The sequence below is a fragment of the Amia ocellicauda genome, chromosome 10 (assembly GCF_036373705.1).
Source record: "Amia ocellicauda isolate fAmiCal2 chromosome 10, fAmiCal2.hap1, whole genome shotgun sequence".
NCBI lineage: Eukaryota > Metazoa > Chordata > Actinopteri > Amiiformes > Amiidae > Amia > Amia ocellicauda.
Window position 1 is genome coordinate 27,019,261 of NC_089859.1, and position 25,799 is coordinate 27,045,059.

At 35.1% G+C, this 25,799-nt stretch overlaps 2 protein-coding genes across 2 annotated transcripts in view; one reads left to right on the forward strand and one right to left on the reverse strand.

The window, feature by feature from the left end:
- Nucleotides 1-25,799, forward strand: part of tg (thyroglobulin) — an 84,037-nt gene that overhangs the window by 34,944 nt on the left and 23,294 nt on the right. Inside the window, exons 32-41 of the mRNA XM_066714567.1 lie at nucleotides 1,718-1,829; nucleotides 2,598-2,677; nucleotides 3,434-3,574; nucleotides 4,043-4,108; nucleotides 7,791-7,925; nucleotides 8,293-8,457; nucleotides 8,767-8,968; nucleotides 9,307-9,394; nucleotides 9,748-9,907; nucleotides 12,124-12,320. Of these exons, the coding sequence (XP_066570664.1) occupies nucleotides 1,718-1,829; nucleotides 2,598-2,677; nucleotides 3,434-3,574; nucleotides 4,043-4,108; nucleotides 7,791-7,925; nucleotides 8,293-8,457; nucleotides 8,767-8,968; nucleotides 9,307-9,394; nucleotides 9,748-9,907; nucleotides 12,124-12,320 (1,346 nt within the window). The remainder of the gene's footprint in view (nucleotides 1-1,717; nucleotides 1,830-2,597; nucleotides 2,678-3,433; nucleotides 3,575-4,042; nucleotides 4,109-7,790; nucleotides 7,926-8,292; nucleotides 8,458-8,766; nucleotides 8,969-9,306; nucleotides 9,395-9,747; nucleotides 9,908-12,123; nucleotides 12,321-25,799) is intronic.
- Nucleotides 12,761-25,067, reverse strand: LOC136760397 (src-like-adapter). The gene is made up of 8 exons (XM_066715769.1): nucleotides 24,907-25,067; nucleotides 22,938-23,056; nucleotides 19,855-19,954; nucleotides 17,887-17,973; nucleotides 17,606-17,709; nucleotides 17,220-17,351; nucleotides 16,729-16,861; nucleotides 12,761-14,303 (listed from the first exon to the last, which is right to left on the reverse strand). Exons 2-8 carry the CDS (start codon nucleotides 23,014-23,016, stop codon nucleotides 14,069-14,071), a joined length of 870 nt encoding a protein of 289 aa, XP_066571866.1. The 5' UTR covers nucleotides 23,017-23,056; nucleotides 24,907-25,067; the 3' UTR covers nucleotides 12,761-14,068.

The window sequence follows — 25,799 nt, forward strand, 5'->3', positions numbered from 1 at the left end:
CAACCTATGTAACTTTTAACCATTAAAGTTTGGTTTAAGAGCCACTAAGCTTTCATCTAACTCATTGCCTGGCAGCATACATCTGCATGCTTCATTGTGTTCCATTAAAATGATTTCACAGCAAATAAAATGTATACAAAGGTTTATCAGTATTATACTGTGCATAATAAGGTGACGGGGTAAAAAGTCAGTGTAGAGAAATGCATAAGTCAGCACTTTGGTGGCTTAAAGGATTATTTCTATCCTTTTTAAATTTTATTGGAAAAATATTATTTTGTCAAATAAGTTCATCCGAAATATATATATATATATATATATATATATATAAATATATATAAATTGGATTATTTAGTGCTGACTAGCTGTTTGCTAGTTTAAGCTAGGTCTTCAGTTTCATGCATTGATTAAGATCTCTGTACTGAGACACGGGCTTGCTAATTTGAGTGTAGTTTGTGGCCTTTTGTATCTCTTCCTTAAAAGGCACCAGAAGCAAACCCCTACTGGCCAGGCTGTAGTCTGTGGTCCAAGGTTAAAATAGTCCAACAGTTTAACATTAATCTGAAACAAATGGATGTGTGGAGGGATCAAAAAGGGAATGCATGGCATTGCCCTCCGTAACAGCTGTGAGGAGATTCTCACATTGGTGGCAGGGAAAGATAGCTGAATAAAATATGGTTATAATAGTATTTAACTCTGTACATCTTGAAAATTGTGAAGTGAAGCAAATGCATTTGCTGTTCACCAATGAATGTTCTCTTAAATACTCATAGTCCTTCCAAGTTAGACCAAAGTGAAATACCTTTAATTTAAGGTTATTGTACATCTGGAGCCATAAGTGTTTAGACTTTTATGCATTTGTTAAGCAGTCAACTGTAACAACATTGTAACCCATGTTTGGTATCTTTTAAACTGCATTAAATTGGATTCAATTAATACATCAAAGCAAAAATGTCCCTGCCTTCTAGTTTTGCTATCTGTTTACAAAATTGCCCCGTGCTGTAATTTGCTGAAGTAGTGCTGCACAAGTGCTTTTGCTGAATCACACTTTTTTTTCTTCCCACATGGTGACTCAAATAGTTCAAACAGATGACAAGAATTCTTCACATTTGATGATTAGCAGTTTAAGAGAATATGTTTTACATTAACCTTGGAGCCATGTAAGCACTTTCAGAGTTCATCATTTTGGCAGAACAGAAGAAAAGGCTCCCTGACAGATATGTAAACCCTTCCAACACCTAACAGTATTTTAAAAGGTTAATCAGCCACTGAAAAACGTAATTTATAAGTGCATGAGGAGTCATTAATTCATCAAGTTCTTGTGGATTGAAAGTGGCTAACTAGAAACATCCAAAGACTTTGATACTTTGGAAAGTCTTATGGTTTATATTAACTCACAGTAGCATTTTCTGATTTATTGTACTGTTTTACAGATCTAATCAGGGGAATCCAGGTATGGGTAGCATACTTCCTGTCTTTCATATACACTAACACCACTATGGGAAAGCAGCCATGTTTCATAGACTTCAATTTGATGAGTCTAATTCAGGGAGGGTTTTGCTCTAGAAGTATATGCAATATATGACCATTTGGAAGTGATCACTGTAGGTTTAAAGTATGCTTCTGATTTATTGTATTTTCTACATGATATTACTGTTGCCAGTGCCCTTTTGATATCAGTTGATTTTGCATAAATATACCCCCACTTTTTTTAATACAGTTGTTCTCATGGGAAGTGTGAAAGATTTCTACAGTCGAATACCATTCAGAAAGCTGGTAGCGTATTCGGTGAGAAGCCGTGTTAACCAGACGGGGAAGCCCATTACTGATAGGTAAGATAGGTACTGGTGTCCATTGTTAGATGATTGATTAATTTTTTTATTTACTGTACTTTCATAATGTTATCTGTAATATAAAAATCTGTTTATGTTAGTACTTATGTATTTTCATTGAAATCATTGCAAATCTCTAATCAATCTTCTTTCTTTAAATCTCTGAATTCACACACATCAGATGAGCCAGAGGTTTAGTATTTGTGACTTGCTATATAGCCTGCTACTTAGTATAGTGAAAATAAACCACAAATACCATTTTAAAAATACCATATTATTTTTTCTCTAGACATTCAGTGTATATTTTTGCTTGCAATACCACTCATTCTCCTGAGAATGTCTACTTTATTTCGCAGCCTATACAAATGAAGGATAGTGGTAGTGAAGTTAAATTTAAATTAGCTAGAACTAAGGCCCTTTCCTATTCTCATGCTATTTGGCATGTCCCCAATATACTGTTCACATGTGGAGAGGGAAGATTCACAACAGATAATCCTGTCATCTGCAAGCATATTCATAATAAACAGTAGCTGTTACCTACTGAATTCAAATATCCACAATACAGTTTATGTAAAGATTCAAACTATAAAAAACATTTTAGTAATTTTCATGAGCTTTTCCTGACAACCTGCTACTGTGTTACCAATTAATGTGAGAATAAACCCTCATGTTAACTAGCACTTGAATTATGCCTGATCATTTATAGATGCAGTTTTGTGAATTCCAATACATCAAAGAAACCCATGTTTCTTTATGTTAATTGTGTAGGTTTTATGAGTGTGAGCGACGCTGTGATGAAGATTCATGCTGCAAAGGATTTGGATTTGTCAGAGACTCTCAGTCTCCTGGTAAGGTGTCCCCATGTATGACTAACTGTGAAGAATTGGCACAATTAAGAACAGGTTTTTTTACAATCTGAAAATTGGCTTTAATCGCAGTTTAGGTCTGTTGAGATTCAGTAAGTCTCCATTCAGATTCTAACACACAATATGTTGTCCAATGTTACTTTGTAAAGGAGCTCAATAATGTTAAAAAAACAAAACATAAGATTTACCAGCTTTGCAACTTTCAGTTATTATAATTAGAAATAATTCACATAATTCAAATAATTTGGATTAATTTCTTAAATAACTATTTTAATTGTATTATGTATAATCCAAGACCTATCAAGAATCTTACAATCAAATGATATATAAAATCCTAGGTAAAAACCAACCGTGGGATACAATTCAGAGCCTTGGCTATGCTTTTAAGTTTTTAACTTCTGGGAAAGTAGTTAACAAATACAGCAGTGGCCATTTAAAGTTGAGTTGCCAAGTTGGCCAAGGTTAATGTCTGGCTGGTTCTTTTCTGTTCCCAAAAGTCATCATAATGTTTTTACTATAATACTACCAAGGCATAGCTACATTTAAAAAAAAATTATAACTATTTATTTAAAAAGGAAGCTATGAGAGATTTTAATAAAATCTTGCAACTTAAGATTTATGTTTAATGACTGTGTATTTGTACCTCCTATGCCTCCAGCTACAACATTCAGATATAACAAACATTAACATTTTAATGGTAGAAACTTTAATTCACCTTTTTCCCTGCCCTGTGTCCAGGCAAAGAGGTGCTCTGTCTGACTTTGAACAGTGTTGGAGTTCAGGCATGTGGTGGCCAGGAGACCAGCTGGAGTGTTATGGATTGCACTGCAGCCAGATTCGAATCTGAAGTGTATCCGTTTGGATTCTATCAGAAGCCAGGTGTGTACAGAGATGATGGGGTATTTTCTTCTTCTTTCAATGAAGGCCAATCCACCGAAAGCAAGAAAGCAGCAGTGGCAGTTTGCAGTAGCTACATCTGGGTCATCTGATTTTCATTCCACATGAGCTTTTAAATGCAACAAACAACAAGTTGAAAAAAAAGATACATCTTTAATGATGTGAGCAGTTCATATTGATGACTTTATTAAATGACCGTATATACAAGTCTTTATAAAGGGATGCAAACATGCTCCTGCTGCTTACTCTCAACTGCTAAGGGTTGGAAATGGCTACATAGTTTTGATTTTGATGGCTTCAGACATTTTTTTAAATGCTGTTTTCTTTATCGACTACATTTTGTCTGAATTTGTGTATTATCATGCTTTCAAATATAAGCAAAATGTTAGTCTATGTATTACAATTAACATGATAGACATGAAAATGTTTGTTTGGTTATTGTTCCTTTAGCAAACCGGTGGAACCAAAGTCCAAGTATTTGTCCTACTTTTCATCTCCCTCCTCCTCCACAGAATGGTAAGAATCATATAGTCATGTAATTATTGCAGTGTTAGAAATATTTTCATAGATAAGCGGGAGCACTGAATTTTGGCTTTTTTTTATATATATACCGATCACTGAGAATAAAGTGAATAACACTGATAATCTTGTTATCATGGCATCTGACAGTGGGTGGGATATATTAGGCAGCAAGTGAACATTTTGTTCTCAAAGTTGATGTGTTAAAAGCAGGAAAAATGGGCAGCGTAAGGATCTGAGCGACTTTGACAAGGGCCAAATTGTGATGGTTAGACGACTGGGTCAGAGCATCTCCAAAACTGCAGCTCTTGTGCGGTGTTCCCGGTCTGCAGTGGTCAGTACCTATCAAAAGTGTCCAAGGAAGGAAAAGCAGTGAACCAGCGACAGGGTCATGGGAGGCCAAGGCTCATTGATGCACGTGTGGAGCGAAGGCTGGCCTGTTTGTTCCGATCCAACAGACGAGCTACTGTAGCTCAAATTGCTGAAAAAGTGAATGCTGGTTCTGATAGAAAGGTGTCAGAACATACAGTGCGTCGCAGTTTGTTGCGTATGGGGCTGCGTAGCCGCAGACCAGTCAGGGTGTCCATGCTGACCCCTGTCCACTGCCAAAAGTTCCTACAATTGGCAAGTGAGCATCAAAACTGGACCACGGAGCAATGGAAGAAGGTGGCCTGGTCTGATGAATCACGTGTTCAAGGTGTTGACTTGGCCTCCAAATTCCCCAGATCTCAATCCAATCGAGCATCTGTGGGATGTGCTGGATATACAAGTCCGATCCATGTTGGCCCCACCTCGCAACTTACAGGACTTAAAGGATCTGCTGCTAACGTCTTGGTGCCAGATACCACAGCACACCTTCAGTGGTCTAGTGGAGTCCATGCCTCGACGGGTCAGGGCTGTTTTTGTGGCAAAAGGGGGACCTACACAATATTAGGCAGGTGGTCATAATGTTATGGCTGATCGGTGTATATATACTCTTTCTAATGATAACAAAGCTTTATATCACAAGTTTCTATGTTTTAGAAATTGAAAACATCTGGATGCCTGTTTTTTCCTATCATTATATGTATACTACATCTTCCTGTCCTTCAGGAATTAATCTAAACAGTAATGCTGGAACTATTGGAAGATTCCAGCTGTTTCTTCTTATTAGTGGAACTGGGATACATTAACTGTATAGGCTGCCCTTTCTGTGATCTTTATACTTATGTGTGTATGTATGTGTGTATATATATATATATTTTTTTTTTAATGTTTGCTTATCTCAGAGCTTTACATTCTGAAACTAACTAATCAAAGGTCAAATATTAACTCATTTATCTAGTAAGGTCAAACTTGAAATGCTTACTCAGGAAATCAAAAGAGTGACTCTGGGAATTCAGGACATAATGCACCTGGTGGTATTTCATTCCTGAAATATTACTGACACACTTAAACAGCAAATACCAGAGTTGTGAAGCACAGAGCATTTTACATTGCCCCATGTTGCTTCAATTATTATAAAGTTATGTGCCTTTATTTTTTCTTCCTATCCTGACTATTTCTAAACATATTAATTAAGCCTATTGCAATCACAAAATGTCAGCTCACATTCATGCAGGGGATTTGTCCTTTAGGCTGCTGTCTGCTGGAAGTCTCTGGCAGCTGTTGGAGAAATACCAACTGCATGTACTTCCATTGCACATGACATATTGATGAAAGGCAATTATTTGCTACCTGTGGGTGACGTCACCCAGACAGCAACCTCCCGGACACCTTCCCTACATTAATGCAGGCATACAGGTACACTTCTTAAATATCTGAAGTAACATGTAGCAATGGATGCCTGCTCCTTTTTTCTTAAGTTTTAGTTTTTCTAAAATTAGCAGAAATCATCCTATTATCATTCTGAAAAACAAATGTTATCTTTAAGTTGATTTATATTACCTTGGCTAAGACATCAAAGGAACAAATAGGTCTTGGAGAAACAGCTTTAAATGTTACGATTTGGGGAAGACACTTTTTGTATGGTCAAATTTTCCTGCAGGTTGTTTTGGCAGCACAAACCGCTTTCAACAAGTTCTCTGTAGAATGGAAAACCAGTGAGTCAGAACACTGCCTTTATGCCAATTAATCTTCTTTTAACAATGAACTAATACATGTGTGTGTGTGTGTGTGTGTGTGTGTATATATATATATATATATATATATATATATATATATATATATATAGTGTGTGTATATGTGTATATATGTGTAAATATATATATATATGTGTGTGTATATGTGTGTGTGTGAAGAAAAAAACATCTGCTTTCACTGACCCAGTGGAATCTAATTTAATGTAGTACAGTGACATACCAGCTCAGTCTGTTTCACTGAAGCAGAACACACAACATCTGTATGACATCATTTCAGAAAAGGTTTACTTCCTGCTTGAGATAAACCAAAACCCCACTGGTTCTGTAACTCCAAAAAATACCCCACACTCTTTCATTAAAAAAAATAATATATGTACTACCCTCAGATTGACTGTTACAGCGGAGCATTCATCTATCAAATAAATCAATTAAATATTTCCTATCTCTGAGAAAGCAGATGTGTTGACTAACACAACTGTACAGAGTCAGTGGAGCTATAGTATTGAGTTGACTGTAAGTCTAGCCATTGATATTGGGGTTATGGCATTTTTAATGCCCATTTAGGTGTTCCTGTGTCTTCTATGAATATATAAACTGCCACCAGAAACTAGTTCCTACTTGAGTTTTCATGTTAAAACAGTTATGTGGGTCAGCGTCTGGTGAGGTCTAAGGCCCATTGGAAAGAGGAACACAACAGCACTGTATCATATTATCCTATGTTTTTATAAGGAGGTTGAGTCCTTCAGTAAGACAAGGGTATGAAATATAAGCTTGACAGCTGCTTGTTCAAACTTGCCAGGTTCTTATCTTAGTAATGAAGACTCTGGTTCCACTCAGGGAATGCTGGGTCACTGGCTGAAATGCAGCCCCTGCCTGTTGTAAGTGTCATTGTGTTTTCACTAGCATAAGATAAACAAGCCACAAAAGCTCCCCACAATGCCTCCCACACTTTCTCCATTCCCATGTGCCTGTATGCAAAAAGAGAAGCAATGCTAGTGTGTTTTACTGGGCACATCTTGGATTCATTACATGGTGGCAGTAAACTGATCAGAAATCCCTTTGACTTTACTGGAAATGCAGGATACAAGCAGGACCGTGTTAATTTTACAACTTTACCCTTTAATGCATTAAACATGCTTATATATTTGCTTGTATATATTTTCTTCCTTTCATAGTGAGGATCTTCGGTGGAGTTAGTCTATACACCATTCCATGGGAGTACCACACGTTCTGAAATTAGATTTATTTAGGGGTTTGGTTGGTCAGTTTTACTCAGATTATGTTGTCTTCCTTTAGGATGCCAATCCCACCATTTTAAAGATGAATAATACAAAATACAATTTAAATAGATTTTTAAAATTAGATTTACAAAACTATTTCTGGCTTTGTTTTCAGGTGCTTTCCATAATCTATACGGTTATTTACATTCTATTTAATGTTATACATTAAAACAATTGTCATAATTTATCTTATTTAGATGTGAATTACTGTAATAATAATAGATCCCAGCCAAAAATGTTCCAGTGTTTCTAAAGGATTTACTTTCCTTTAATTTACAGTGACAGAAAATAACTGGGAGCAACTCCATCCGTCCTCTGTTGTTATTGACCCATCTGTCTCTAAGTATGATGTCATTCACATAAGCAAGGACCTGACTGAGGATTTCAACAAGTCCAGAAACTGGTGCCTGTCAGGTAAAGCTTTTTCCTTAAGAACTCTGGAGCAACACTAAGTGAAATGCATATTCCTGTAACATCCTTCAGTACCTACAAGCATGGCACCACGCCATCAAGACTGCAAAGGTTTCCAGCTGAGGAAACCCTCAATCAGCAATGAATAATCAGTTGAACGTATCCCATGAATCCTTGCCTTGAGGGATACCAATAAATCTGCCATAACATTGCATTGTAGAGATATGATGTACATCAGATGGAAGAGTTCTTTGAAAAATGCTGATTGTTTAATGACTCTTTTAAAACAGATCAGTGTCATAATTCCCTGCTGAATGGTGAATTTATTTATTTTGCTGTATATTTTATTTTCCTTTTTGACTTCCTACAGCATGCCAAGGGAGTGATTCTTGCTCCACGGTGTCTGTAGATGTGAGAGAATCGGCAGTGCGCTGCATTTTATATCCTGACACACACAGCTGCACTCCAAGTTCACGAGGACTTGAGTGTAACCTTCTTCTCAAAGAGCCAGGCCTCTCTGTATTTCATAGAAAAGGTGGGTGGATTTTCTAAACCATTAACCATAATTTACCAAACCTTTCAGTCTTCGATTTCAGGTGTTCAGTGTGGTCGTAACCTCTATTGTAATCTAAATGTTCACATCCCCATTTATCATGATTTGAAAACTGATTAACATCATACAGGAGTCTATGATATAAAACTGAACACACTCTCAGACATAGTTACATTTAATTCTGTGCTTCTAGTGTAAAATCTATTTTTTTTTAACATGACTTACATTGGATGGTTTTTCTGTAATTGTTGAGCATTATTATTATTATTATTTACCTTTCTTCTGTGGCAGATTTCAAACTTGAGACAACAGTGTTCATCCCAAGTCACGGAGTCCTCCTTGGTGGATCCCAGTTGATCACTGTTGGATTAGAGGAGACAACAGTGAAACACTTTCTGGGTGTACCGTTTGCTCTTCCTCCAACAGGAATTAATCGCTTCAGCGCCCCACAGTCTCCACGGTGGACCGGCACATGGAACGCTACTTACGCACGGTATGATATACACTCTATAGGAAGACTCGTACAAGAAGCTCATCTATGTAGACAGTGTGTCGTTTATTTGCCATCAATCAAACATTATTTTAAAGGCTTCATCATTTTAAGTTATTATTGTGTGGCCTTTGAAGAATGATGAGACTACTGTCTGAAAACAATTGTCTCGACACATAAAATCAAAATTGTCATTACAATTCAGCATTGAGTTCTTCGTTATTAAAATACTGCTTCATCACATTTGCAGTCTCCTGCCTTATATTTGGTGAACATACAATAAAAAGTGAAAAAGTGATTCTTACTGACCTCTGAAATGTACAAATGTGTTTAAACTTCAGACCCAGTTGTATACAGCCAGGTAATGCCCAGACCTCTGCTGCAGCTGAAGACTGCTTGTATCTGAACATCTTTGTCCCAAACAACATTGTGAGTTTATCTATGAGCCTTACAGTCCTGCCTCTTTTTGGCTGTATAAAATCAAAATCAAAATCAAAAGAGCCAGAGGCTCCCCAAATGTGCTGTGGACACCATGGAAAGAGGTTTCACACCATTGGTAGCCTGTTCACAGCCTGAGGCCTAGAACTTTACAGCTTGGACAATTTAAAACAAAGATGTGACATGAATACAATTTATGAACTGTGAGGCACACAGAGCTGACACATTTGGTTTTTCCAGTATGTTTTAAAGCACTAGCTTTGATTTAATTTAGTAATATTGTCTATATTTTAGTTTTCTGTTGGACATATAGAGCAATGACATTTACTTTGTGTCTTTCACAGAGGGGGAATGCTTCAGTCCTTGTATTTTTTCACAACACTGCCAGAGATGTCAGTAGTAATGGACAATACCTTATGGATGGCTCTCATCTCGCGGCAGTTGGCAGCATCATTGTCGTTACAGGAAACTTCAGAGTTGGTGCATTTGGCTTTCTCAGTACAGGTAATGTAACTCTGTGTATCCACAGTCATGGTAATATGCATTCATTAGAAGTCAATGTTTTGAATGGCAAAAGCTTTGTGCTTATTTTATTCCTGAAGGATAAAACACACTGTCTTTAATTACCTGAACATTCTGTCCTCCGTGCTTTTATTTTAAATTGTTTATTTTTTATGATTTGGATTTTAAAGTTGCATCCCCTGGAATCATGTCTTTGTAGAAGCTAAGGAAAACAAATGTACACATTGTCTCATTTATACTCCCCAGGGCAGTTTTCTTTACCTGATAGTATGAGCATGGAATGACGCAAATTCCTATCCCTCTGGCAGGCAGAGCTCTCTTGAGCAGTTTAATTTGAGGGAAAGAAAGTGGATGACAACATCAAAGTCTGTCAGAGCAGAGCTTCGGAAAATCACTTAAGGCTTAGTCTTAAAGATTTTTAAATATTTTACCTCAAACAAAGCCAATGTCCCCAAAAAGGAGAAAATCCATTTCTATAGCTCATGATCCTGACAGGATGTATTTTAAACATATTTTAGTCTGTAATCCATGTATTCATTTTGTATTTTGAAAATATAAAGTGAGATTAATATTCTTGGGTATATTTACTTAAACATATGTAAAATATATTATTTTTATAAAGTACAAGGTGTATGATGTCCTCTTTTCCTACAAAGTAAGAAATTGCCAACCTGCAAGGTAATAATGGGCTAGTAGTCTTGGTAATCAAAAAATACCCTAACTTGCAAGGGCTTGACTACAGGGTTGCCAAGTTAAAAGCAAACATGTTTTGACCTCAGGTGCAGCTGAGCTTCGTTGATATGTCAGGATAAGAAATAGCAGGCAGGTTCAGTGTATGTAGTGATATACTGTACTTGTGCTGTAAATTGCAGGAATTCTGTCTGAAGTATTATCTGTCCTGCATCTATCATACCAGTAAATCCCCCAGTGATACCAACCTTTGATTAAATAAAAAAATAAAAAAGCACACTATGATATCAGTCAAAGTGAATGAAATATTATTTTTCTTTTATGCTTTCAGGACTTTTCAGGTATTTTCGTTCTCTGTAAGGAGTTTGTCTTTATCACCCATGGTGCCTCAGCCTCTTGCTTGAAATCAGCACATTGCTATGAATTTTAAACACATGACAGCTGCAAACCCTATAATAAAGTCTTGGTTGTAGGCTGAAGTCAGTTATTCCTAAGATGTTAATGTTTTTTAATGCAGTGAGGAAAACAATTGTTTGAAACCAGTACTGGAAAAAAAGCCATTCTGGCCGCTTTCTTCTTTTTTTTTTTTTTTTTTTTTCAGCTGAATTACATTTGAATTGTTATTTTTATGTGACTTGTTTAGAACAGACCTTTTATAATGCCTTCTTATACCACAACTTCCCTTCAACCTAATTGAAAGGGAAAGAAACTGGTAATATAACCAACTCACATAATACTGTTAGAAACTATATTATGTCTTCTCTTTAAAGCAGTCCGAAATCTTCCTGTAATTGCGACTTGTCAGTGCCCAGCTCAGAAAGTTCTTGTTGTTTGTCAACATCAAGTCTTCTCTGAGGTGGCAAGGGTTAATAAGTTCAGATCATTACTCAGCATGAGGGTAAAAAAAAAAACAACTCGGTCTGTAGAGGTACAGCCCCTAATTAAATGTGTGTTATGCTTGCTTGAGGAAGATTAAGAACAGTATTAGGCAACTTCCTGTTTGTCGGGGAAGAAATAATGTTCAGATAGTCTTTTATGACATTAACAAGTTACATTGTACATTACATTGTGAAGACGAAATAAGTTTTACCTGTACATTTTCAGAAGCATACTGTTAATTAAAAAAAAAAAAAATGGAAAGTGATGGATACAAATAAAATGGTGTAATCTCTTGTGTTTTATGACCCCAGTGATGATTTGTTTTTCAGGAAGGGGATGGTAGATTTTTTATATATATTAAAAATTAGAATTGTGTTAATTAAGAATAGTTTCTACACAAAAAAAGAATTTGTTCACTTACACTGCATCAGTTACTTGTCTTGAAACTGTACATGTACTGTACAAATGTTGTGAAATATAAAATGGCCATAGCTTTTAAAAACATCATAATTTGGTGATTTTTTTGCCCACCAAAATGCAGAAAACTGTACAAGTTTAATCTGTTATAGTGTTTTATCATGGACATGTGGAACATTTTATCTTTATGAAGATATATATATTTTTTTTAGGTTCCAAAGCCTCCTATGGGAACTATGGTCTTCAGGATCAGACAGCTGCTCTCAAATGGGTCCAGGCAAACATCGCCCGTTTCGGTGGGGACCCTGGGAAGGTGACCTTGGGGGCCGATCGCAGTGGAGCTGACATTGCTAGCCTGCACCTCATGTCTGCTTTCAGTCAAGGCTTCTTCCAGAGGGTCCTGCTCATGGTAAGATACTGTCTACTATTTCCCACATGTAAGCCCATCCAGAAAGCATTTTCATTTTACTGGCTCTTCACAATTATCAAAATTATTAATTGTCTAAACATTTTGGCTCTTATTAGATTGATGTGTCTCAGATGTATTTCATTGATTGTACCCACAATGCCCTGTGCTAGAAGGATGTTATCATTTATAAGTCTGTATTAAAAGCCAGTTTTTCTGCATTGCAGTTTTCAGACCCGAAACCTTATTTTGGACTTTAATTTTAGAAGCAGAATTATTAAGGGTCTGGAAGCAAAATGTACTTTTGATGGAGGCTTTTATCAGGATCAGCCATTTCTGTTTCTGCCGTATACGTTTTGTTTCTCTTGTCTTTAACTACCACAACCTCCTTGTACAGAGCCTTGTAATCATGAATATAAAGGGGGATAAAAGTAAACCAGCAAACATTTTTTTTTATTACATTTTATTTAGAACATGAAAAGTGGCTGTCATTCATTTCTGGTTTTCAGTATCCTACAGTTTCTCTTTCTGATTCTGATACATTACTACTAACCTTACAAAAACAATCAAGCCATTAAGCTTCACAAAGCTAATGCATTGATACATCAGGTATTCAAAGAACTACATAGACTCATACCATAGGAGCCCATGCTACATAATATAACAGCTTTTGTATCATTTTAACACATAACAGATAAAGCTAAAGATTTGCAAACAGAAAAAGTAGTTTGAACCAGCTCATTTTCTTAAACAGTTCCCTTTGCAAGTTGCAGGTAGCATAACATGTTTCATTTCCAATCAGACTAGATGAAATGGCTGTTGTGCTGACACTGAAGGTAGCTCTTTGCTCTGTAACTATGACAATGTAGGAGGAGTTTAGAGTTTGAGATTTTTCTTTTCGGTCCACAAAGCCACTTTCATTTCATCAGAGTGTTTGCCTATTCCAGGGATCATAAGTGATGATCTGTGGTTTGCCCACTGCCACCTTTTCTCCGTGAACCCTTAAGTCTTAGCTGATTTTCACCTCCTAGCTATAAGGAGGTCACCAGCAGGTTAAATTGTTCCACTTCGCTCAAGAATGAGCATCATTCATTGGGACTGACTATTGCAGCAACAAAAATCCGGGTCCCGTAGCTCCCCATGTGCCACATCATTCTGAGTGCCACCTTTAAACAGGCTAGGAAATGTCCCACCCATGTCATTGATCTTAAATCCACACGAATAATATTTAATGAGTGATTCTAATACATCTTGCTTATGTGGTTTTGCTTATTTTATACATCATTTTATGTTGTTGTTCATAGTATGATTTTAAAGAAGTTACAAAATGCACAAGTGTAAAAAAAGAAACCTTTAGATATATTTGCAGTGCATCATGATCAATATGTCTTACAGGTATAATACTTTTTGTTTATAATTTAAATATAGGACAAATAAATTAGATTGAATTTCTCTGAGGATGTTCTCCATACAAGATAAAAATAAGTCGTAGTGCTTGGGAGTGCTGTGTTCACAGGCTAGGGAGATTCAAATAATAAATCATATAAAATACACCTATCATTCATTACTTGTTTGAGGTTAAAGAATAATACTGTGATAATGTGATATATCTATGAATATAATTTATTGAAATATGTTCAATGGGAGCAGGATTTAGCTGATTCCACTTGGCTATTAATTATATGTACAAAAAAATAATAGAACATTATTTCGCAAAACCACCTTACTGTAAAACAAGTTAAAAGTAGATGTTATATTTGTGGTTCATAGTATTCCTCGTCAATAGGCAAGTCTTCGGGATCAGTGCTGGGGACTGTGACCGCGTAAACAGATTTGCTCTTTTTCTTTCGGCTTTTCTTGTATGAAGTATTTCCTGTGGAGCCCGTGAGGGACAGGTAGGATAGGAGGCTGTTCCGCACCCCAAAGCTTATTAAAGAGTCTTTGTTTTCTTGGTGACTTTGTGCACCCTGGTTTATTATATCTGATCTGTTGAAGAAAGGAACAATCAATGTGTTAAAAAGCCTGGTTTGTTCTTTGTCTCAGTAAATCAAAACCCCATCTATTCAGAAATACACTACAGAGTGGCTCTCTCGGAAAGCTACGGCCTTCTGCTCTTCAGTGTGAATTGAGTGTGAAAAGATACCTCTACTACTTGAGCCTGGGGTTTAGATACATCAGGATAGAAATCAGCAAGTACATGCAATGTATCATTATTTATAGTTATCTGTACTCTGAAGTACTTATTTCTGTGTTGATTGTATTGATTAATACTGCTAGTGCATTTAAATATGAGGGGCCGTTCAATTCAAAATTTACAGAAAAAAGAAATCGTATACCAAAGTGGATATATCATATACCAAAATATATAGCAGAAAAAATAGCAGAAAAAATAATTCATATACCAAAATGGAAATATCATGTACCAAAGTGGATATATCATATAGCAGAAAAACAAAAAATAATTTACCAAAATGGATATATCATATGGCACAAAAATATAAATCACATACCAAAGTGGATATTTCACATAGCAGAACAAAAAAAATTGTATACCAAAGTGGATATATCATATACCAGAAAAAATATTTCACAAAGCAGAAAAAAATATATATACCAAAGTCACGTGGTGTAGATGCTGGGTTGGACATGCGCAGTGCGCGCAGTTGGTTAGAGACGAGAGCGGATCCTTCACAGGTCACAGGCATGAGAGCCGAGTGACGGACACATCGATGCGGACATTCATGCACAGGCATTAATCACGATGAAGCCTAAATTAAAGATTACAGGTGTACACTCTGAAACTAGTGTACACGTTGTTCACTATGTTTTATTGTATGCTGTACTTTATAATTAATAATCTATGCTTTTATCATGTTGGTCTCACTCGCAGCGAATTAAAGGTGTATGATAGGAAATCCTAGTGCATCAGTGTTCATTTCTGTGGAGCAGGGCCAGTCCCTGAGCCCTGATACTGACACGCCATTCAGTACACAGCAGCTGTGTCAGCGTCATTAATGCCATTATCAGTGTCCCTTCTACTGTGATCCCGTTAAACACAGGGATATGTATTCAAACAATGTAATAAAACAATCTGGACATAAGAAATAACATCCACACATCGGACCCGCAGCCCTGAGCTCCAGCTGCTCATCCCCGCCGCGCAGAGGATTCACCCGATACTGGAGCCCCGATTAGCTGGATATGATTGAATTATTGGCATCTCCAATTAATGTATTAAATCAGAAAAAGGCAACACAATGTGTATGCACATATTTATATAGCCTGCCTATATGTATATGTACTCTACACATTTATAGCCACTATAGTTACTTCAATCTAGCCTGTAGCTGTGTATACAGTTAACTACATTATATTAACTGCAGTTTCAAGTGAAAACATCTTTAGGTGATCCACTGCTGGGTGATATAGTTAATTTAATTTAAAAAAATGAAAAATAACATTAACACATTGTATATGCACAAATGGTGTGGAGACACTTAATTGACAGTTTGATCAAACACGTATGTAAGGGCAGTGCTGAGTCCTGAGTCTAGATCGGTTTCTCTTCTTTATTAGCCGATATGTTGTGTCAGTGATGCCGCCTCCGTTTGTTATAAACTTGAACAGCATCACATTGGTCACCACCAAATTACATTAAAAAAGAAGAAGTTATTAATACATAACAAACAACAAATACAGTACCAGTACCAACTGTTATAACTGTAATATATGTATATTAATGTATATGTACAGTCAGCGATAATGATCCTCTCTTGCTCGTAATCGATCGATGTGTCCGTCACTCGGCTCTCATGCCTGTGACCTGTGAAGGATCCGCTCTCGTCTCTAACCAACTGCGCGCACTGCGCATGTCCAACCCAGCATCTACACCACGTGACTTTGGTGTGTGTGTGTGTGTGTGTGTGTGTGTGTGTGTGTGTGTGTGTGTGTGTGTGTGTGTGTATATATATATATATATATTTTTTTTTTTTTTTATTATTATTATTTTTTTGCTTTGTGAAATATTTTTTCTGGTATATGATATATCCACTTTGGTATACGATATTTTTTTCCTGCTATGTGAAATATCCACTTTGGTATATTATTTTATTTTTCTGCTATATGATTTATCCACTTTGGTATATGATTTATTTTTTCTGTTAATTTTGAATTGAACGGCTCCTCATATTTAAAATGTCCCCTCATAATATCGCTGTGTAATGTGTATGTTCGTACAGATTGAAAGGCAGATGGATATTCTTATAATTGGTTTGCTGTTACCCTGGAATTTTGTATTTATGTAGGAAATGATCTTGCAATATTTGTTTATTTCATGGATTTAATTAGTTTAACCATAAAACCATGCAACCCAATACATAAAAAGATTGAAGAGTGTTTAGATTGACTGTACCTTTCAACATTGGTCCAGTCAAACTTGTTGCGTCTCATCACTACTGGGGGAGGCTGGTTTGTCAGGTTGAGGTTGTTATTGCTGTACGTGAGGCACGGACTGGTGAGGACACAGCACAGGCCATCGGCCATTTCTAGGAAGAGAGATTCTCTGTCAAAGATTTTACAAGCGGAGTCTTCTTCCTCAGGAAATTACCCTGTCAAAACCTTGCTTTGATCTCTGGGGTATGACAGCCTTTCCTTATATAATCAGCCTTGTGTTGATTTTGTTAATCACATATTAATCCAAACTGAGCTTCATATCATAGATTTTATGTTCTGTGTGATTCAAGCCTAGATTATTACTTTCAATGCTGACTAACCAATTCCTCCTTCCTTGAGAGACATCTCAGAGCTGATATTCAACAACAAGAGTTTTTCTGTTTTTTCTTTTTCTTAGTTATTTGTTTTGACTATAAGTTATGGTAGCTTTGAGGTAAAACAAACACTTACCAGAGTAGTGGTTTACTAGGTCTTCTAGGCATTGGAAAGTGAGGCGACGAGAGATGTAGTACCAGTTGTTGGGTAAGCGAAATATTCGATAATGCTTTATAGTTCTGTGCCTGACTGAAAGGGAGTACACACCTGCAAAAGATATCAAAAAAAACATACTTTTAAATAAAAAACAGTCTGTGGATCCATATTAATTTGAATCCTTAACACTTTACCAAGTGTGCTGTATTCTGCATTTTGTTAAACATAATCAGTTTGAATGTGTATTCTAGTAAATTAGGTCATATTATGAAAAAGTGAATTGGCCTACTTATACTTACACTTACACAGACTTATTTGTGTTCAGTTATTCTTTAGAGAACAAACATTGAGCTTGTCAGACATACCTCTTTCGGTTGTGCTTTCTCGTATCATGAATGAGCCAACTCTGTTTTCTGAAAGCTTCAGTAGTTCTTCAGCTTTGTGTCTCACTACTCCTTCAAATAACCAGCTGTACAACAAACATCAACAAAGTTTTGAATTATGTTTTTCCATTCATTATCAGGTTCATTTCTTGAGTCACTGTGATGGCAATTTAAGATTGCAAAATATTTTATTTAAAGCTATGCTTACTTCAAAATCTTTTATCAGCTGGGTACAAAAAAAGAGAATAAACAGAAGCACTCACCCATGGTAGACTTTTGCTACATGGTTATTTGGAATGTAATTTTCATTTCCTGTGACAACAGAAATAACTTTCCACCAGCAGCCTTCTCTGAAAACAATTAAAAATAAAAATGAATTAGATAATCAATTAGACAATTTCCTTCAAATGACAGATTGTGTGTATATATCAACAGAATCTTAAATACCACTAGCTAACTGGTCCCTATTTCTGATAAGTTGTATCTCTTAAAAAGACGTTTACTTGTTTTGATATATTCACCCGTTGTAAGTTAATTTAGTTTTAATAGCTTGGTAGTTATACCGTTATAGACAATGATTAAAATAGTGTTGCTGATATAGTATATCTTTAATGTATACAACATTTATGGAAATAATTAATAATTTTAATAATACAAATAATATAGAAAGTGTTAAACAACTGTAGAATGTTGAAACAGTGAGTTACTAGTTGTTAAATATGTTGCAAGAAAATAAGAAATATTGTAGTGTATCTCATATATATCTGCTATTGGTCATGACTTTAAAAATACATATTTTCAATCAAATGGTTTAGAGAAGGCTAACATTTTAATAGATTTTTAACTGTGATGGTTGATGAAGAACTTAACTTCTTAGCAAAAACAAAAAATCATGTGAATACAAAAAAGTAAATACATGTCTGTGAATGGCATCTATTTGAAGAACAACTGTAGTTTCATCATGCTTAGTTCAAAACTCAAGATTCAGCTAACATAAAGAATATTAAGAAATACAAATGTTTATCAGTATTGGTAATGCTGACAATAATAATCGCAACCTGAAATCTGTAACATAAAGCTGTAAGACATTTTTTTAAATATAAAATAGAACATGCTGTTTACAAATGAAAATTGAAATCAATAGGCGTAGGCCCTAAGTTGCTTTACACAGCATTAAACAGATTACATGGTTTCACTGCTTCCGCCTTTCCTTTACTGCTATTTTAAAGTTGTACTTTCTCTGTGTTGCATTTTGTTATGTGTGTCAGTGTTACACACATACAGTAAATACATCTGTTAAATGCACTGGGAAATTATCGCAATAGGTGTTCTGCATGATAAAATACACAGTCAGTGAAGCATACATCTGCAATGGTTTTAAGACAGATTTACAAATTGTAGGGGTGAATTCAATATACAGTACCCGTGCATGACAGAGGTTCAGAACAAGATCATTTAGCCAGACCGAGGGTTGCTTGTATTTGTAGTAGTCCCCTTTTACCAGAATCCCTGCAAAGCATCTTTGTTTTTCCTTTAATAACTATGTTATCTGTGGCTTTATTAGTTCTGGCAGCATGTACCATTCATCTTGAATGTCAGTCCCTAGTACAGTTTAATAACAACAGTATTCCCTGAGTTCGCAGCCCTTCATGAGCCCCCTGTGCTCTGCAGACAGAGGGCAACACAGAGAAGCTTTATTGAGTCACAAAGGAGAGATTTCTTGAATTGCAGTCTCTGATAAATGTCACAGTTTACGCTAAAGAGGAATGTTCATAACTCCACTGATTAACCGAAAGATAACTACCCTGTGTTGGTTCTCCACTATCCCTTGCAAAATAATTGTAGTCATAATGAAAAATGACTAACTTGTTCAACTTGCGTACACAATATTCTCTAGAACAGATGAACGGTGTGGGGGGAAATCCAGAAAATAAAGCTTTGTCGGGTAAAGTGTAAGTCACTCCTGTAATGCTTGAGTCAGAGAGAATTGCCAGAAGAAGCACCCGATATTAGGGAAGATGTGTTAAGCACTTTTACACCACTAATAGATTTTAAGGGCCTACAGTCATGAGGAGAAGAATGAGCAGCTGTGAAAAGGGGTATCAGTGGAAGAAGCAAGGCATTCATTCCCATGAGTGTCCGTGTGACCCATCAGCTACTGCTTCAGGGACAGGGAATTGTGCGGCTGGTGTGTGTTAGAAAAGCTGTGTTAAAAAAGCCTGCAGACTTACTCAGACAGAACTCGCAGCTTCTCCCCTATCCTGAAGATGGGCTCACTGATATCCGGAGAGGGGTAATCTTGAAGCACGACAAGTGTGTCATTTTCCACCACTGTGGAGAGAGAAATACCATACTTTAAGATGTGTGTTCATATTATCATGTTTTAAGACGAGCATGGCTGTCAATGTGAAATCTGAAAGGGTGGCAGTCTTTTCACTTATTATCACTTATTATCACTTTTGATAAGTAAAGCTGATTCTTTTAAGTGACACCTTTAACCAGATATTATTATTATTGTGCTTTTTTTGCTTCTGCATGTAAGCAGTTGAAACTGTTAAGGTGACGTGCTATTTAATAGTGAATGTACTTCTGCATATGTGGCCAACATATTCCTCTCATTCTCAACATGAAGAACACATCCTTTCAGTTAGGTAACTTACTATTATAGGAAATTATTTATAGTAAAATACAAATATTTTAGGCTATATTAGTATAAAATGCATTCACATCCATGCTTCCTTTGTGCTGACAATACCATTATACAATAGACACATTTACACTGCCATTTCTGACCTAGATTAAATGTATCGGAACATTTTATCATGATCAGTGGTGTTGCGTTTACACTGTCATTTGATCAGGATCAGCTTTCAGCTAACATAAAATAAGTTATTTTTAATAGCAGAAGCATTTTAAATTAAATGCTAACATAAAGTAACAAGCCATTTAGAGTTAATTTTAACAATATTTTATTTATAATACAGGAAGTAGATCTCTTTACTGTGCCACTGTTGCAGGTCTGCTGCCTGCCTTTAAACAACCACAGAGGCACTAGCTTGTAAGTACAAAATTAATGATATGTATATATTAAATTAGTCTTTTACAACACTGGGCTGAATTGAAAACTGTCTTTATCTCGTTATGAATTATTATAACCAATTATTATAAGTTAAACAACGCACTTGCAACCGAAGCATTGGAAATAAAAATACAATTATATATTTTTGATAACTTAAAATAGCAAGCCATTTAGTGTTAGTTTTAACAATATCTTATTTATAAGCAGTAGGGAAGTGTGCTCTTATCTGCTCCACTGATCTGTTCCATCTCCCTGAGAGGTGCATTTGATCCGGATCTGTACCATCTCCCTGAGATGTATGTGTGTGTGTGTATATATCAGTTATTATTTTTAGTTGCCACCTCAATACTACAAAATATGATAAAATGAATACAATTAACAAGAATCTAAGACAATCTAAAGACATGAAGTGTTCTTTAGATTTATCTTGCTCATTTGGCTATGAGCAGCTAGTTCATCAATGTATATTTTGAATTATCAATGTGAATCAGCTTCTATAAAGTAAATAATTTCTTTGCAAAAAAAAAAAAATCCATTGTTGTGCAATGCAGAATGCCTTCAGCTTCAAGTTTATATTTGTTCTTATGAAGCAATGATAGCTCAGACATCAACCACCCAAATTGTGTTTTGACTAGGGCAACACAAAAGTCTTCCTTTCTTTTTCATTTTTTTTTTTAAGGTTCAAGTCAGAACAAACTTTCTCAGATATATAAATATTTAATTTCACCTAAGATAGGCTTAGTATTATTATTTTTAATTTTATTTTCATTTAAATCACTTGTTTAAAAACAAAAAGTAATAAAAGCAGAACTAGTAATGGAAAAAAGATTGATGTTATGGCAACCTGTTGATCTTTATCTTAATAGACGTACTATAAACAGTCTGTTTTAAAGTTGTCATTTTTACCATCTTTTTTCCATTAGCACTTATCTTTAGCATCTACCTCAGAAGCAGAAGATGGTATATAAGGAGTTTCAGTGCACATGATTCTTAATCTGCATTGTAAATCTTTCAAATACACCTTTTCATGTATTTTCATATCACATAAATGAGATGGGATCTTGAATCCACATTCTATATTTAGCTACAATGTGGTTGAAAGCTTTTATTTTTATTGACCATCAAAACATCAGTTTGGATTGTAATGGCACAAAGAGTACTCGTTATTTTATGCTAGTCGCATCAAATGTATACATTTCACAAACGCGTTGCATGTGTTTGTTCATTATTCCATTTTCCAAATAATGTACATGAATTAGTAAATAATAATAATAATAATAATAATAATGCATTGCATAGAATAATTTGTGATTATAACTTATCCTGATTTAAATAAAAATAAACACTCAGCTTCTTGTCAAGGCTTTATAAGTACAAATCTGCTTTTCTGTTGTATATGAGGTGCATTGTTTTTCCGTTTCACTTGATTTCATTAAGTAGGGAAGTAGAGCATGCAGTTGCTTTACAGAGTCATGAAGCAAATGTCTGTATTTAGAAAGCCACCAAAGCACAGAGAATGGAATAAAACTGTAAATGTGTGGCAGTAGGTTTGAGTTTTGTGATACCTCCATTCACTTCCAGACACACTCTTGTATTCCCTTGCATTGATGCTTTCCTGGCCTGATGCATTATTTCCAACACATACTTTTCACCTAACACAAAAGTTGTCAGTCTGAAAAACGAATGCCTATTTTGAATATATAGGTTAGAGAATGTGTGTACACACTTGATTTGCACACTTAAAATCTCTCCCCATAAATGGCTAAAAAACTAAAGTAGCTCAAAACCAAGTAGTTAGAAACCAAAAATAATCATCATGTGTGTGTTGTTTACTAAATCATTGTCATAAATTAAAAAAACTGTCACCTCTCTGGCTCCATGCTAAAAATATACATGTTTCTCTGTATGTGTATGTATATAAATATATGGATTGCTCACACATTTACACATAAACCTGTTTAAAAATAGGTCAACCTGATGGGAATTTACTTAAAACACAAATGCATACTTCATATCGACTTCATACCTTTTAACACGGTCACATAAGTTATTTTTATACACCAGATACATTTCTAATTATATTTAAATGTGTGTGTATGTGTATATACATGTCTATGTATATATATATAAGTATATTATCCCACATTTAAAAATAAATCTGTTTCAAAATCGAAAGCAAATCCTATGGGAATATACTTCAAACACAGATGCAAACGTCATAATATGACTTCTTACCTTTCAGTCTTGGGTCTGTGAAGAGTGTCCTATTTTCGTTCTCAGTTTCAGGAGCTTGGGTCCTCATTACATTCCCCATGTTGAATTAGTATGTTGTTGCATCAGGTGCAAGTGCTCTACTACAGAAAAAAAAAGACATTGTGTCCACCTAAAATGTTGTCTTTAAGAGGATGCTGGCTAGAATGTAAACCACTACACTGCAGCCCATTTTGTACAGAATATATTCTCTTTTTTCAATGCTAACTTCCTACTAACTGCTGAAATGTTATCAGGAGCAAGGCAGTGCTCTGCAGAATGGGGAAGTTGGGGAGAGCTGTTGTTCACCAAAAGTTTCCATTCCCCCAAATAATCATAGTAGGAAGTAGTGCTAGTACATTTCACTGGCTGTGTTGACATGCAAATATGTGCAAAACTCCACTGCATCGTGAATTCAAAATCAGCGAACAGTGCACTAAGGTAGCTTTTTCATATTCACAAGCTTAATTAATGAAATGTAAATCCTGTTGGTATCAGAAGTAATTATCTACCAAATATGCATTTTAAATGCAAATTTTAACTACTTCAAAAATGCATATGACATGTCTTATGTGGAAACAAACAGTCATACGGAAACAGGTGGAACAAAAATTAAGACTGTACTGTATTTAAATATCTAGCTTTTCATATGCGTATTCGTTTTGCATAGCATGATGCTATAGTAAAGAATCCCATCTAGTCAGATTGTCTCACATGTTTTAAAATTAACCACTTTAGCAGAGCCTGTGAATGTCTAATATCCAGTACCTCTTTGCAGAATATGCGTGTATTTTAATGAAAATTGTCCAAAAGCTTTAACAATTAAATATCACTTCGGTTTTAATTAAAACTGCAGGACAAGGAAACATTTGCAGATTACTGAAGAAGCCTCATGTAAAACACCAGCTGAAAGTGTTTATAGCCTAGATGCTGAGTGAAAATTAAATTAAGTGATTCCTTATTTTGTGATACTCTCTGTATAAGTATTTATCTCTGCATACTGGCATGAAGATATGGATCCACCAGATGTAACAGCTAAATACTTACTTACTATGTGTACATATTTCTTATTGCTATAATTAGGTACACACACACAAAAACCTCTTTGAACATCGCTGGTCAAACTCAACCACATATATTTAGCTATCAAATATGTTTCACTTATTTTTTAATAGATCATCATCATCATTATCCTGTTTAGGTATAGATAAAACAAACGTGCTGTGTACAAAGAGAAACTAACATATATAAGCTAGTACTTTAGTCTATTACATGTTTTGAAATTGTAATCTTTGGCCCAAGTTTACATTTATATTTGGTTGATATTGGATTTAAATAACTTTTATGTTTTGAATAAGTGGAAACACTCAATTATAATTATATCCATATTTAATGTACCTATTAATTCACTACATGCAAGAATCATATTTACATTATTTTTTTAAATATTAAAATATCTGTTTATTCAGTCTCTAACTCCAGAGAAAGTGTATTCTGTGAAAAGTTAAATATCTTGTAGAGAAAGGCGATTAGCTATTTCATTTAAGATTAAATAAAAGAAGCTCTATTAAAAGTGATCTAGTTAGTAATTACAGTGTTATAATTAGGTAATGACAGTTTTCAGTTACTTTTATTAAACTGTAATATTGTAAATCGATAGTTTTGACACAAGTATATAAAATTTATTTATAATTCAGGACCGATCATTAGAAACCTAATTACGTGTAGTTATTTCATAATTGTTGTTAATTACACACTATTCTCTTTGTTCAAATTGTTTGCAAATTGTCACAGAAAAAATATTTCTATATAATTTCAAATCGAATCAAATAATATAAAAGTTTCCAAATGTTTAACTGCAATGTGTAGCAAAATGCAGAAACTGACCTTAAACTCTTCTGCTGATTTCTACAACTTTTCAGTCAATTAGATAAAAAAATAAGTTCTAAATTACCTTATAAAGTGCTCATTCAGGTGTTTTTCCAGTTACATCAGAATTTACCAGTTTGTTCTGGATTATATGTCATTTATAAACTGGTTTCCTGTCCATCTAGAGACCGTAAGGACTGTGACCAGCGCAGCTTCATGACTAATTAAAGCTATACTGTTCCGTGTTTAATGTTGTTAAGTTGTCGCAGTGAACCAAGACGGTAGTTTGCAACAAGCCACATGCTTCCTCTGGTGAAATGAGGAAGGGTAGCATACAAGATTTGGAAGATAAGTTCCCTTTTTGGTGGAGAACATTTTTACTTTTTAAAAATGCACAATAATATATTTAATTTACAGTTATTGAATTTACAGTATATGTATAGTTTATTTGTATTACTTCTCATTATTCTATAGGACCTTTGTATTTGACGTTGTTTTGAGCATACATCAAGCTTTTGTTAAGATCTGCTTTTAAAATAATGTTTTCTGTTTCCCAGTATTTTTTTAGATACATCTATAATGACTATTAAAAAAAATAGCTATGCCCTGGTTCTTTTTTCCTCCAAAAGGAGCTCTATTTATAATACACTTGATGTGCAGATACCTCTTAACCTGTAGTGTACATTACTGTTGTGATGCCTTAATCTGTCAGCAAAGATATGTATTGTCACATAGTAAATCGGAGCATGCAATATATCTATAATGAAGTGTCATTTTAGGTTTCATATAAGGTGTATTTTTCCTAATGGTTAAGGTGCATGTCCTAGGATAGAAAATAAAGATCTGTGTATTTGCTCTGAAGCAACTTTAGAAAACAAGCAAACATTATGCTGACACTTCTAGTGAAGCTTTGCAATGTCATTCAACTTCATGCTTCTGCTTTCTATGAGAAACATTGAACAGTGTGATCTTGTCACT